General features: G+C 43.1%; 1 protein-coding gene across 1 annotated transcript in view; it reads right to left on the bottom strand.

Annotated features, from left to right (window-relative positions):
- ZMYM5 (zinc finger MYM-type containing 5) overlaps positions 1-15502 on the bottom strand; it is a 45127-nt gene that overhangs the window by 16919 nt on the left and 12706 nt on the right. The window contains exon 3 of the mRNA XM_056132959.1: positions 15266-15359. Coding sequence (XP_055988934.1) covers positions 15266-15359 — 94 coding nt within the window. The remainder of the gene's footprint in view (positions 1-15265; positions 15360-15502) is intronic.

Genomic DNA, 15502 nt, shown 5'->3' on the forward strand with positions numbered 1-15502 from the left:
CCCTCCAGGAGTGACCCCTGAGCGTTGCTGGGTGTGGCCGTAAAACCAAAACGAAAAATTGGTTTTATGACTAGCATGAAATATAAGGCCTTCTACCTATCATAGCTTGCTCTGAAAGTCTTTTTATAATACTGCTAAAACTAACGACTTTATTTTCATTTCCAACCTCCTATTCAACAGCTTCTAATATATTCCTTCTTTTTTCATTTTCTTTTTTGCTTTTTTTGGGGTCATACCCGGCGATGCACAGGGGTTATTCCTGCTCTGCATTCAGGAATTACTCCTGGCAGTGCTCAGGGGACCATATGGGATGCTGGCAATCAAACCCGGGTTGGCTGCATGCAAGGCAAATGCCCTACCCGCTGTGCAATCTCTCCAGCCCCTAACATATTATTTTTAAGCACCTTTATTTACAGGCTGGAGCCATAGCACAGTGGGTAGGGCATTTGCTTTGAATGCAGCTGACCCAGGTTCGATTTCTCCGGCCCTCTCGGAGAGCCTAGCAGGTTACCCGTGATGTATTAAATATGCCCAAAAACAGTAACAAGTCTCACAACAGAGATGTTACTAGTGCCTGCTCGAGCAAATTGATGAACAAAGGGAGGACAGTGCTACTTTTATTTATAGGCAAAAAGAAATCAGAATAAACAAAAAAGAGATTTCTTTCCTTTTTGGTCACACCCTCAATCCTCTACAGAACAACCTACATTATATTCTTTCTGTAGTCAAACTTTCCTACTTATCACCTAGATAATAACCTAGGTGGTTTTTTTTCTTTTTTGAGGGTGGGCATACCCTGAATCACTTCTGATGGGGCCTGGGGACCATATGGGGTTCTGGGAATAGAATTTAAGTCTGTTGTATGCAAGGCAATATACAAACACACTTACACTACTGCTCTGCCCCTACTTCTCTTAGGTGTGCTTTGAGTCACACCTGGCTGTCTGCACTTAGTGTTTCCCCCTGGCTATGTGCTCAGGGTTCACTTTCTGGTGGAGCTCAGGGGAACATATACAGTGCTGGGGTTTAAATCTGAGTCAACTGTATGCAAAAGAAAGCACTCTTGTGGCCCAATAAAATCTTTCACAATGAATTATTTGCATGACTACCAGCATCACACACACACACGAAATTCCCATTATCTTAGAAACCTTCCTAATTTTCTCACTTGGTAACTTCTTTTCCTATTTTAACTTCAAATATTTTTAAATTTTGACCTTCATTATCATCATAAATTACATAAAACTATATTACAATTTTTTGTAACTAGTTTTGTTAATTTAACATCTTGCATGGCTTAGTCACACTTACATGCAACAGTTCATTTTTTCATTGTTAAATATTTGATCATGGGGGATGGAGCGATAGCACAGCGGGTAGGGCGTTTGCCTTGCACGCAGCCAACATGGCCGATTCCCAGCATCCCATCTGGTCCCCCGATCACTGCCAGGAGTAATTCCTGAGTGCATGAGCCAGGAGTAACCCCTGAGCATCGCCGGGTGTGACTCAAAAAGAAAAAAAAAAAATTGATCATATAGCTAACATTCACTTTATTTTTAAACATTTGAATTATTTCCGATTTTTGGTATTTTTGCTATTTTTCAGCCACAGCCAGCAGCGTTCAAGGATCACTCCTGATAGTACTTAGGAGACTATTGGCTGTACCAGGGACAAACCAGGGTGAGCTGCACGTAAGGCAAGCACCTTAACCCCTTTACAATCTCTGACACCTGAGTTTTGAAAAGTTATTTGGGGAATATCTCAGTTAGGATTCACATATCTGGAGTTTGCAGGTTAATGTTTTTCTCCATTTTAGAATATTCTCATTCCCTTTCTCATTTATTTCCTTCTGTTTAATCATATGACAATTGATTCATCATAATTAATTTACTAGCATCCCTCCTTGTGGTTTGTAAGTCTGTTTTGAAAGCTCGACTGAAATGTTAGTCCTTCCCAGCAGACTTTTCTGGAATTGGTAAGGTAAAGGTAAGGTAAAGGTAAAGGCCCTCCCGTTGATCGTCGATTTGCTCGAGCTGGCCCAGTAACGTCTCCATTGGAGACTTTGTTGTTACTGTGTCTGGCATATCGAATACTCTTGGTAGCTTGCCAGGCTCTCCGAGAGGGGCGGAGGAATCGAACTCGGGTCGGCCATGTTGGCCGCTTGTAAGGCCAACGCCCTACCGCTGTGCTATCGAATTGAATACTACAAGATAAAATATTCCCAAAACATAGATCACTTCTTGGAAGCTCCATTTCTCATATCTTAAGAATTTGAGGGGCTGGAGCGATAGCACAGCCGGTAGGGCGTTTGCCTTGCACGCGGCTGACCCGGGTTCGATCCCTGGCATCCCATATGGTCCCCTTAGCACTGCCAGACGTAATTCCTGAGTGTAAAGCCAGGAGTAACCCCTGAGCATTGCTGGGTGTGATAAAAAAATAAATAAATAAATTTTTCACTGTATTTGTAGCACTTATGATGCTACCAGTAGCTATTTTACATATTTCGTCTCCCATCTACCCCCACCACTCCAGCCCCTAAGCACTGTAGGAGATTTAAAAATTACCCTCTCGGATAATATAGGGGATTAAGGTGCTTGCCTTGCACCCCTCTGTCCTGGTTTAAATCCCTGGCAACACTAGAGGTCACTCCTGACTACGAGTCAGGAAAAGCTATTAGCACCAATGCATGTGGCCAAATCTCCTCCCCCCCCCCACCCAAAAAGAACTGTGGGGACCAGATAGTTTAACAGCTGAGTGCCTGCAAAACATGCTTTGCAGGTAGGAGGTTGGGTTCCATCCCTGGCTCTATATGAACCACAAGGAGAAGCCCAGCACCCAAACATCACTAGGCAGAACTCCTAACAAGAAACAAAAATTACCAAGTAACATGGGTGAAGAGGTATATTGTAAAGGAGTTTGAGTCAACGTCTAGCATATGACTGACCCTGATTCAATCCTCGGAACCCACAGACTCCTGAGCAGCACTGTCTCCTGAGGCAGGGCTCTTACACTGAATACTGGCCTGGTTGGCCAAGAATTGCCAAGAGGGGGCCCCCGGCTACTTAATCATTGCTTGGGAAGTCCTACTCACTACAACTTATTAGAACTGGAATACCCCAGAATTAATATCGTGGCCAGATATGTTCAAAAAGCAAGAGAAATACAACACAGGTGCAAGAGCAAGTTCTATGTTTAAGTACTCTGTGTGAAGAGATTTTTGCTGTTTATAGATATGTGACAAGTAGAGAATTTTCAGCAAAACAAAGTTTACTCTAAAGGTTAATGGAAAAACAATGCAAAGGTCCATTCTCAAGGTCATAGTTCTATTTTAATAAGATGAAACATATATCTTATGCACAGTCACAATTTTTATGAGTCCTAGATTTAAATAGAACGCAACTCTAGAAAACCTCATGTTGCACATATGTATTTGTCATTTTCCTGAGCTGCAACTTCAATTTCTACAAGAAGTACATAGTAACTAAAGTAAGATACTTAAGCAGAGTTTTGATTCTAACAATTGTTGCTAAATTATTCTAAATAAATAAATTATTCTCCTAAAGAGCCTTGAACATAGCACTTTCTTAAAAATCTCAGGGCTATGATGAAGGAGACGTTACTGGTGCCTGCTCGAGGCAAATCGACGAATAACAGGATGGTCGTGATTCGTGATTATTCTAAAAGTCTCCTTGATTTTTATTAGTTTGACAGAAAATTTTGAGTTAATGTTTAATATTAGATAACTTTCCAATACTACACTCAGTTCAAGTTTGTTTTTTTTTTTAAAAGAGTAACATAAAAAAAATACTATCCTTGACACAATTTTCAGCAAAACAAATGTTTTTTGTTTGTGTTTTTGTTTTGGAACAGAAAATCCAAGATCTCAGGACTCACTCCCCGCTCTGCGCTCAAAGATCACTCCTGCAGGGTACAGAGATCATACTGTGTACTGGGGATTGAATCCAGGCCGTGTGCAAGGTAGTTAACCCCCAACTCCTGCTACATTATTGCTCCTATCCAAAAGACTTAAAACTTCAAACATATCTTCTCTTCTTTTCTTTTTTATGGGGGGAAGAGGGTGGGGGACAAGAGAGGGGTCACACCCAGTGGTGCTCAAGGGTTTTCCCTACCTCTGCATTCAGGAATTACTTCTGGCAGTGCTTGGTGGGATGTCAAGGATCAAACTGGGTTGGCCTTGGGCAAAGTAAATGCACTACCCACTCACTGTACTATCGCTCTGGTATACCATCTCCTTTCTGATGACAATTAGGTGCCCCAGGAATGTAGGAGCTGTCTTGCATATGTGATGCCCTGGGTTTGATCTCTAGCACTGCCAAAGGGGAAAAAGGTAGTCATAGAAGCTCACTCAATAACTTGATTAATAATATCTTTTCACAATACTAGACAAAATATTATCTAAAACAGTATATCTTAGTTGGGGACATATGGTCCCCCAGTGGAACCCTAGGATATTTCAAGAGGGATACAGGATCAGAGAAGAAAGTAGTATATATGAAGAGCTAGGAGATTACTAGTGCACCAGTGAGGTCTTGGTTGAAAATACGTTAAAAAACAATGACTTAATGGATATAATTCTATAATGCTTGTCTATAACAACTGAACTTGGGTCAGACTGACAGTACAGCAGGCAGGGCACTTGTCTTCCACGTGGCCAAGTTGGGTTTGATCCCTGGCACATCATAAGGTTCACCAAACTGTCAACGAGTAATTCCTAAGTGCAGGGTCAAGAGTAAGCTCTTAACATAGCCACATGTGCTCCTCTGCCCAAAACCCCCCCAAATTAAAGAACTCAGTAAATTTACACATACTTCACAGGCATTAGGAATTCACTGCCTTGGGCTGGAGTGATAGTACAGTGGGTAGGGCTGACCAGGTTTGATCCCCAGAATCCTATATGACCCTCCAAGCACTGGCAGAAGTAATTCCTGAATGCAGCCCTCTCCCAAAAGGGGTGAAATTCATTGCCATTTACCATAACAAAATCACTTAAATTGAGAATCTCTGCTCAATTTATATAAATGTCAGGTGTTTTGTCTTTCTATTACATTTTAAATTGGTTTTCCTTTTTCTTTCTTTTTTGTTTTTTTGGGAGGGGGCACATACCTAGTTATTCTCAGATCTTACTTCTGGCTCTGCACTCTCACTCCTGGCAGGTTCAGGGGGCCATGTGGGTTACTGTGGATAGGATTCATAATGACTGCATGCAAGGAAACAGCCTTTCCCACAGTATTCTCACCAGCCCCTACATTTTATACATATATGTGTGTATACTTTTTTTTTTCTTTTTGATCACACCCAGCAATGTTCAGGCGTTACTCCTGGCTCCGCAATCAGGAACCACGCCTGGCAGTGCTCAGTGGACCAAACAGGATGCTGGGGATCTAACTGGGTTGACTGCACGCAAGACAAATGTTCTATCCGCAGTACTATTGCTCTGGCCCTTTATACAAATGCTTAAAATAACCACTTTGCTAACATTAAATAATACTAGCCGGAACAGAGCTACAAGTCTTGGGAATTTTAAGGAAAAGCAAATACAATTATTTTAATGAATTTAATTTTGCATTAACAATCAAAAGCTTTAAGAATGTGTTGAGGGGGGCCTGGAGCAACAGCACAGCAGGTAGGGCGTTTGCCTTGCACACAGCCGACCCAAGTTCGATTTCCAGCATCTCATATGGACCCCTGAGCACCACCAGGGGTAATTCCTGAATGCAGAGCAAGGTGTGACCCAAAAACCAAGGGGGAAAAAAAAAAGAATGTGTTGAGGAGCAGGGGAGGGATAGGAAGAATAGAACAGCAGGCAAGGAAGGCCTTGCATGCTGCCAACCTGGGTTTGATTGCAGGGATCCCATACGGCCCCTTCGAGCAAGAGTAAGTCTGAGCATTGCCAGGTGTGGCTCCAACCCCCACCCAACCCCAACACCACCTCCCGCAAAAGAAAGAAGAAAGCTGGTTCTTGGGTCAGAACGATAGTACAGCGGGTAAAGCAGCGGCCTGCACACAGCTAAGCCAGGTTTGAGACCTGGCATCCCTGCCAGGAGTAATTCCTGACTGTAGAGCCATTAGTAATCCCCAAGCTATGGTGGGTGTGACTCTAAAACAAAACAAGATGTTGAGGGGCTAGGCAGAATGCTTAATAGGCTCCTGGAGTTTATGCATGACATGCAGAGGCTCCAGCTTCAACTCCCTATACTGCATAGAACTCCCTAACACTGCAAGGTCCATGAAGCAGTAGACCCAGTATTGCAAGGTGTGGACCCTGAATCCCAAGAGTTGCTTGGAAGAGTTCCGCCTAAATAGACAAATTCATTTGAAAAAAAAAATGTTGATAGGCCAGGGAGATAGCTCAACTGTAGAGCACAAATCTAGCATGTGTAAGGCCCTGAATTAGATCCCTGGCAATGCACACTTCTGCTGTTTACCAGGACTGCGAGAAGTAGCCCCTATTATTTTTTATCTGTCTCCTGCCTCCATGCCTGGCTGTCCTCACTGGGGCCCCTTGGAGGAGGGTGGGTTGAGTTTCCCTCCCCAACCCGAGCAGAGGCCCGGCAGCTGAAGACCTCCGGTTCCAGCCAGAGCCATGCTTAAGACCACTCTCCACACGTTCGGATGAGCCTCACACATGAAGGAACCGGCAGAGGAACCCAGATGTGCAGGACCCGGGATGAAGATCTCCAAGCCTGCTCGGGTTGGGACTGGAGCCTCCACCACCCAGATCCCCCATCTTCCAGTACGTAGGTTTTACACCCACCAACTGCCCCCAGTGCCGTATAACCGCATCAACGGCCAAGACCCAGAGACTCTAAAACCCTGCTCCCAGAAGAGCGACCTCTTATTATCTAGTTCTTACTCTGGAGAACCTGGCAGGCTACCAAAAGTATCCTGCCCACATGGCAGAGTCTGGCAAACTTCCCGTGGTGTATTCAATACGACAAAAACCAGTAACAATGATGGGTCTCATTCTTCTCACCCTGAAAGAGTCTCGAATGTGGCACTTTTTAAAATCTCAGGGCTAGGATGAAGGAGACGTTACTGGGGCGTGCTTGAGGCAGTCGATGAACAACAGGATGACAGTGATACAGTGATAGAATTTAATTATAGTTTATTATGTAATTTTTAAAAAAGAGGGCTAGAGAAATAGTACAGCGTGTAGGACGCTTGCCTTACATGCAGGTCATCCAAGTTCAATCACCATTACCCCACATGGTTCCCCAAGCAGCACCAGTAGGGCCAGGAGTAACCCCAGAGCGTCACTGGGTGTGATCGCCGCCAAAACACAAACATAAAAAAGAAAGCAAATACTTGTTAACCATTAGAATTCACAATTATAACTAGAGAAACTTTTCTCGAAACACACCTACAGGGGTCAGACAGTACAGTGGGAAGATACGTGCTGATGCAGGTTTGATTCCTTGCACCTAATATGGTCTCCTGAGCTCATCCGGGAGTGATTCCAGAGCACAGTTGGGTGTGGATTCCACTTCCCTGCCCCCCCCAAGAAAAAAAGGAAATAAAGAAAAAGACAACAACTACATAGGGGTTCAGAGAGATGGTACAGTGGGTAAGGCACTTCTAAGCAGTTGGGTAAAGTTTGATCCCTGTTACCCCAAGAACCTCCAGCTGCTCCCCAAGAAAAAATATAAGGGGGCCAGAGTTATAGTGCAGCAGGTAGGGCATTTGTCTTACACATGGTCAAACCGAGTTCAATCCCTGGAACCCTATATGGTCCCAAGTCCGCTAGAAGAGACCCCTGAGCACAGAGCAGAAGTAAGCCCTGAACACTTCCAAGTGTGGCCTAAAACCCACCACACCCCAAAAAGTAAGATGACATACCTATATCAAAAGTAGATATTTGTGAGAATTCTGCATACAATTAAGACTAAAAATAACCTCAAGGTGTAAGGTGCTAAATTATAAATATAAAAAGATAATTACATTTGAGGGGCCTGAGAGAAAGAGAGTGAGAGAGCAAGAGAGAGCGAGAGAGCGAGAGAGAGAGAGAGAGAGAGAGAGAGAGCTCAAGACATTGGAGTACAAGCTTTACAAGCAGAAAAATTGGGTTCAGTCCTTGGTACCATGTGGTCCCTCTGAGGATCACAGGGATCAGGAGTAAACCCCCAAATCCAGAGTTGAGAGTAGCTCCTAAGCACTGCTTGGTGTAGCCCCACCACAAAGGATAACTGCAATTGATATAAGCCAATATAACTAAATGATAAAATATCAAGTCCCTCCTCCTATGCTAAGACCAAAAGCTTATGTTATCACCACTTCTACGCAACATTCTTGTAGGAAAAATATAAACAAAAGAGAATCTTTTGAGCTCAAACTACTTCTATAATAATTCTATGACTCTTTTATCCTCACTGCATTAGTATTTGCACTACTGAATAAGAACAATAATGAGTTTTTTCACTGCTCATAATGGAATAAAACTATGTAAGTAAATAGTTTTCTTCACTTAAACTAAAGTTTGTGTGGAGGGGAGGGAAAAGTGTTATTTTCACATACTGTTATTATTCCAAAACCAACCACTGAAAACAATTCTGAAACTAACCATTTAAGAATTGTCAGGGTCTTTCCTCCCCACCCCAACGAGTCCCGAGTTGCTGCCCATCCACAAATATCCTCTCTGGCTCCCGATCAAGCTGCTTAATAGCCATGATCCCAGACACCCAGAAACAAATCTCAGAACCCAGCAGCTTTTGGCAGAAATGCATCTGGTCCCTGCAGTAGGTTACCGGTGCCGAGCCACCCCACCCCAAGTAGGAATAGGTTTCGTGCCTTGGCCTGTTCCCCCTGGCAGCTCCGTGGCCATCATCCTCCAGAGGCCATTGGACAGTCAGGTTTGGGCCCACAGTGATGAGACACATGTGTGCTCATGGAATGAGGGTGGAGTCAACCCTTTTCTCCCCACCCCAAGGCGACCCCTGGGTCGCTGGCCACGAACAGCCTCTCTGGCTCCTGATCAAACTGCTTGATGGCCATGATGCCAGAGACTCAGGAACAAATCTTGGAACCAGTAGGTTTTGGCAGAAATCTCTCCAGATTTAAATTTCAAAATTTCAAAATTCCAAAATCGTGTGGTCACTACTGCGGTTGTGTGACATCATATGTTATTCATAACCAGCAATAGAAAACAAATTATCTATGGTTACTGTTTCGGCAGATCTGAGTGTTGGGGTAAAATCCCAAATAATAATGGTGGGTCTGGTGTCGATAGCACAGTGGGTAGATAGCACAGTGGCTGGAGCGATAGCACAGTGGTGTCGATAGCACAGTGTCGGGGGTCTGGTGTCGATAGCACAGTGGTGTCGATAGCACAGTGGTGTCGATAGCACAGTGGGTCTGGTGTCGATAGCACAGTGGTGTCGATAGCACAGTGGCTGGAGCGATAGCACAGTGGGTAGGGCGTTCGCCTTACAAGCGGCCAACATGGCCGACCCGAGTTCGATTCCTCCGCCCCTCTCGGAGAGCCCGGCAAGCTACCGAGAGTATTCGATATGCCAGACACAGTAACAACAAAGTCTCCAATGGAGACGTTACTGGGCCCGCTCGAGCAAATCGACGATCAACGGGAGGGCCTTTACCTTTACCTTTACCTGGTGTCGAAATAAATACTGAATGTAATCAAAGTAGAGAGAGAGTAATGTGGAACTCATCTTCCCCACAGGTAGGGAGAGGGTGTGGGACGGGGGGTATACTGAGGCTTTTGGTGGTGGAAAATGGTGAAGGGACGAGTGTTTCATCATTGTATGACTGAGACTTAAACCCAAAAGCTTTATAACTGCCCAATTCAATCAGCCTAATCAATGGCTGATTAGCAATACTCCTACATTAAAATTAAAAAAAAAAAGAATTATCAGAACTGGGGCTGGAGCTATAGTACAGCAGATAGGGTGTTTGCCTTGCATGTGGCTGACCCAGGTTCAATCCCCAACATTCCATACAGTTTCCTGAGCCCCACAGGAATAATTCCTGAGTGCAGAGCCAGGAGTAAACCCTGTGCACCTCCGGGTTTGACCCAAAAAGCAACAATAACAAAAAAAATAAAAAAAGTCAGGTCTGTGGACGAGCTTCACCCGTGAATCTGCTATATAATCAATCTAAATTTTAGAATTTCTGGAGAGTGCGGCCGCAAATGAGCTCTCATACCCTATACCACTGATGGAGGGTAACTATCCTGTTAGTAATCTCTTATGCAAGGGTTTAAAGGCTCAAGGATGAATTACAACAATCTTCATACACTCTCCTCTAAGGAAACTTTGTAGGACCATTTTCAGTGAATTATTTAGACCAAGTAATACAAAATTGTTTCGATTCTACTTTGGGGGCACAGTTTGGGATTTGGGGTGGAAACATTTGAAATGTGGTGGTGGGAAGGTGCAATGGTGGTGGGATTGGTGTTTGGATATTAAATGTAAACAATGTTATAAAAATTAAAATTAAAAAAATAGAATTATCCAGGCTGAAGAGAAAATAGAGTGGGTAGGCGTTTGCCATGCACTCAACTAACCTCAGTTCAATCCTTGGCAACCCATATGGACCCTAAAGACCTGACAGGAATGATTCTTCAGCACAGAACCAGGAATAAACCGTGAAGTATAGCCCATAAAACAAATTTAAAGAGAGAGGGAAAAAAATAGCAGATTCCACCAGTTTAAAGGCCTGGTCACTAATAATAACATCCCTACTTCTGATGACCTAGTTATGAATCTGGGAGACTCCTGCAACCTTCTACAGACTTCATAATTTATTAAAATAGATTTTATTAGAAAGAATTCCAATAAAAGTCAGCCAAATGAAGAGACTGGGAAGGTCTCAAATGCAGAGCTTCCTGGCACAATAAAAGTTCCCCAATCATGAGGCTGCACATCTTACTGTCTAAAGAGTGTTTCACTTGTAGATATGATTAACAGAAAATCACTCATTGGGACCAGAGCGACAGTACATCAGGTAGGGCGTTTGCTCTGCATGCGGTGGACCCAGGTTCAATCCCTGGCATCCCATATGGTCCCCCAAGCACTGCCAGGAATGATTCCTGAGTGCAGAGCTAGGAGTAACCCCTGAACATCACTTGGTGGAGAAGGGTGGAAGGGAAGAAGGGAAGGGAAAAAGGGAAGAAGGGAAGAAAGGAAGGGAAAAAGGGAGGAAGGGAGGAAGAAAATCATTCATTGCACAGGACTGAACCCAATCTCCAGCCTCTCTACTCTCCTTTGTGGTTGGATTGGCTCAAAGCCCTAACATTTTTATGACATGTTGGCCTTCAGGTGATTTGCACTCAGCAGAAGTCTCTTTATCTCTGCATAAATTCAGGTGTGATCAAAAAAAACTTATACAAATAGAAAAGCCACTTCTATTGTTTGGAAAATTTCAAGGATTTAGTCTCTCCCCCAGACCTGGGATAAAGGTCAGTCCACAATTATTTATTATACAAAAGATATCCTTGATGAAACAACAACAATAAACAATTTCAGTCTTTGATGAAAAGGGTCTTATAGGGATCAGAGCAACAGTACAACAGGGAGGGCATTTCCCTTCCATGTGGCAGATCTGGGTTTGATCCCTGGCGTCCCATATGGTACCCTGGCACTGCCAGGAGTAATTCTGAGTGCAGAGTGAGGAGTAACCCATAAGCACAGCTGGTAGGGACCCAAAAAAATTAAAAAAAAAAAAAAAAAGAAAAACAGAAAAAGGAAGGCAGGCAGGCAGGCTTAATTCATGTATTCATGTAATTAAGAAAGTAAGCACATCTAAAACCATTCCAGCTTAACATCAAAAGACAAAAGTTATTTTAGGAAAAGTAGGGAAGTAATTATTGAACTGCAAGGCAGTCTTCAGAGAATGGTGACAAACTGGCGATTGGGGCACTTTCTTTAAAATAAATCCAAAGCATTTGATATGTCAAGAAAACAAACAGGGGGCTGGAGTGATAGTACAGTGGGTAAGCCATTTGCCTTGCACATGGCCAACCAGGGTTCAAACCCTGCCATCTCATATGGTCCCCCAGCACTGCCAGGAGTAATTCTAAGTGCAAAGCCAGAAGTAACCCCGAGCATCACAAGGTGTGGCCCATTTAAAAATAAAATGCAAAAGAAAACGAACAGCATTTGTTCCCAATGAGAAAATCTGAGAGCTTTCAGATCAGAGATTTCAGGACAGGACAGTAGAAGAGATAAGGCAGTGGCATGGCGTGAATGTATGATACTGGCAACCCTAGTTCGAATTTCCCATATAGCATAAGGTACCCTGACCTCAACCAGGGGTCACCTCTGAACATAGAAACCTCACAGGCTTGACCCCAAACCCAACAAGAGGATAGCAGAGTGCACACAGGAACAAAGGGTTCAATCCCTAGTATTATGGTCCCCCCTCCTAGCTCTGCTAGATATGACACCCCCCCCCGCCCCCGGCAAAATGCAATGTTAAAAAAATTTTAAATAAGGGGCCAGAGAGGTAGTACAGCAGATAGGACATTGCCTCGAATATACCCAACCTGGGTTCAATCCCAGGCACCATTCATGGTCCATCAAGCACCACCAGGAGTGATCCCATGATCCCCGAAGAGAGAGTAAACCCATGTGTGTGTGTGTGTGTGGGGTGTGTGTGTGTGTGTGTGTGTGTGTGTGAGAGAGAGAGAGAGAGAGAGAGAGAGAGAGAGAGAGAGAGAGAGAGAGAGAGAGAGAGAGAGAAATCCTCAAGAGACAGCCTGGAGGAAGAAAGAAGGGGAACAGGGGAGGTTGGGAGGGCCTTCCAGACACAGGCACGTCTGGCCCAAAAGCGAAAAACAAAAAAAACAAAATTATAAAAAAAAAAGGCAGGAAGGAAAGACAGTATAATCGGCAGGGATTTTGCCTTGCACATGGCTGATCCCAATTCAATCCCCAGTACCTCATATGGTTTCCTGAGTTCTGCCAGGAGTGATCCCTGAACACAGCGCCAAGAGTAACCCCACTCTAATGTGGCACAAACAACTGGGGATTAAAAAAAGGACATGGGAGGAGTTGGAGCAACAATACAGTGGGCAAGGTGTTTGTATTGCACACAGCTGACCCAGACTCAATCCCTGGCAAGCCATATCGTTCCCTGAGCTCTGCCAGGAGCAATCTTTGAGCCAGAGCCAGGAATAAGCCCTGGGCACCACTGGGAATAGACTCCCCATCCCCCCCCAAAAAAAACTAAACAAAAGGAATATCTGAGATTTCAAGAGGAAACAGAAATCTGAAAAGTTACATGCACCATTCTACTCTGAAAACTTGCTCAAGTTCCAAAATCTGGAAGATCTTTTAAACTCAAATGAATTAGTATTTTTCTAAACAACCAAAGGACGTTATCAATTATACAAATCCATTTAAATATTATTTTAAGAATATGAAAAAGTCATTATATGGTTATAGATTTTGCAATTTAAGAAGCTTTAAGAAACTAACACGGGGGTAATGGCACTTGCTTTGCACGGCCAACTCAGGTTTGATCCCCAGCACAGATATAGTTCCCTGAGGACTCACTCACCTTAACCAGGAGAAGCCCTGATCACAGAGGCAAGGAGTAGCCACTGAGCACTGACAGTGTGGTTCCCAAACACAAAACAATCATAGTTGTTATTATTCTGCAGTTTTTTAAAAAAAGAAACAAAGGGACTGCAGCAATAACACAATGGGTAAGGCATTTGCCTTGAACATGGCCAACACAGGTTCAATCCACAGCATCCTATATGTTTCCCTGAGCACCACCAGGAGTAACTCCTGAGTGCAGAGACAGGAGTAACGCCTGTGTATCACCGGGTGTGACCCAAAAGGCAAATAAATAAATAAATTAAATAAAAAAAGAAACCAACACCTCTAAAGTTCTGGTATAGAAAGAAAGAAAGAAAGAAAGAAAGAAAGAAAGAAAGAAAGAGAGGAAAGAAAGAAAGAAAGAAAGAAAGAAAGAAAGAAAGAAAGAAAGAAAAGTTTTCAAAAAAGGCCATTAAAACAACACTTATATCTATAACTACATATCTATGCAAGGTCAGATATTTTTTCCCTTTTTTTAGGTGTATAATACCAAGTAACAATTTTACTTTGTTTTGTTTTTGTTTTGGGGTAACACACACCAGGGATCACTACTGGCAGTGCTGAGATACCATATGGGATACTGGGGATTGAATTCAGGTTGGCTTCATGCAAGGCAAGTTCCCTGCCTCCTGTAGTATTGCTCCAGCCCCAGATTTTCTTATATCCTAAGAATTTTTTATTTCAACCCAAAATTCTCCAGATTTTTTGGTTTGTTCCTTCCTCCACCCCCTCGGTTTGGGGCCACACTGGGCAGTGCTCAGGGCCTTCTCCTAGCAGTGCTTGGGGGATCTTATGTGATGCTAAATATCATTATACAATCTCTCCAGTTCTTCTGCCAACATTTTCAATGTGAAATAGATGTTAAAAACTAGAACCCTTTACTATCTTCCACTAAGCCAGAATTTAAGAGATCTGTAAAAATATAAAGCAATGTTATTAATAATTGGCTCAGAGATAATGTACAATGGGTAAGGCATTTGTCTTACATGTGGCAGACCAGAGTTCAATCCCTGGGATCCCTTATCATTCCCCTAGCACAACCAGAGTGATCCCCAAACAGAAGTCAGGAGTGATCCCTGAGCACAGAAAAAAGATTAAGTCCTGAGCACAGCTTGTGTGGCTCCAAAACAAAGATATAGTACAGAAATAAAATAAACATAGTAGGAGTTAGGGATGTGTGACTCAAATTTCAGAACATATGCTGTAAGAATCCCTGGGCTTGATTGCCCAGACTGCAATAAATTAAAAAACCAAAACATAACAACAAAAACACACTAGTAAAAATAGGTACATTGAGGGCCAGGTAGGGTGTTTGCCTTGCATGAGGCTGATCTGGGTTCGATCCCCAGCATCCCATATGGTCCCCTAAGCACCACCAGGAGTAACTCCTGAGTGTAAAGCCAGGAGTAGCCCCTGAGCATCCTGAGCAGTGTGACCCCCCCCAAAAAAAAAAGTACACTTTCAATTGGCACTGGAGGTAAATTATATAAACACAGCTTCAATTATCAAAAACACAGACAAAATGAACTGGAGACTTTTATAAGTAAAAGAATTGTCTTAATATGAAAATCACGAGAACTAAGGTATTTCAGGTACAAACTATAAATAAAATAGCTATTTTGTTTTAGGAAGGAAAAACAAAAGTCAAAAGTTTGAAAGAAAAATATTTAACATCACTTATTGCTTACCAGGAGTATGATGAGTCGTAAATCCTCCATTCTGAAATTCATGTCCTGCCACATTCATTCTACCAGGATTAAAACGTCCTACAGCAGTCTTGCTCTGTGAAGTTAAAGACGGGGCGTATGTTTGCATATTAACACCAAAATTACTTGACTGAAGTCCTTTAGCGACATCTCCCAAGTTGGTTCTCTACAGTACTGTTACATGTGTAATCATTAAGTTCACATCTCGCCCAGCATTCA

This window comes from Sorex fumeus, unplaced genomic scaffold (assembly GCF_029834395.1).
Source record: "Sorex fumeus unplaced genomic scaffold, SorFum_2.1 ptg000095l, whole genome shotgun sequence".
Taxonomy (NCBI): domain Eukaryota; kingdom Metazoa; phylum Chordata; class Mammalia; order Eulipotyphla; family Soricidae; genus Sorex; species Sorex fumeus.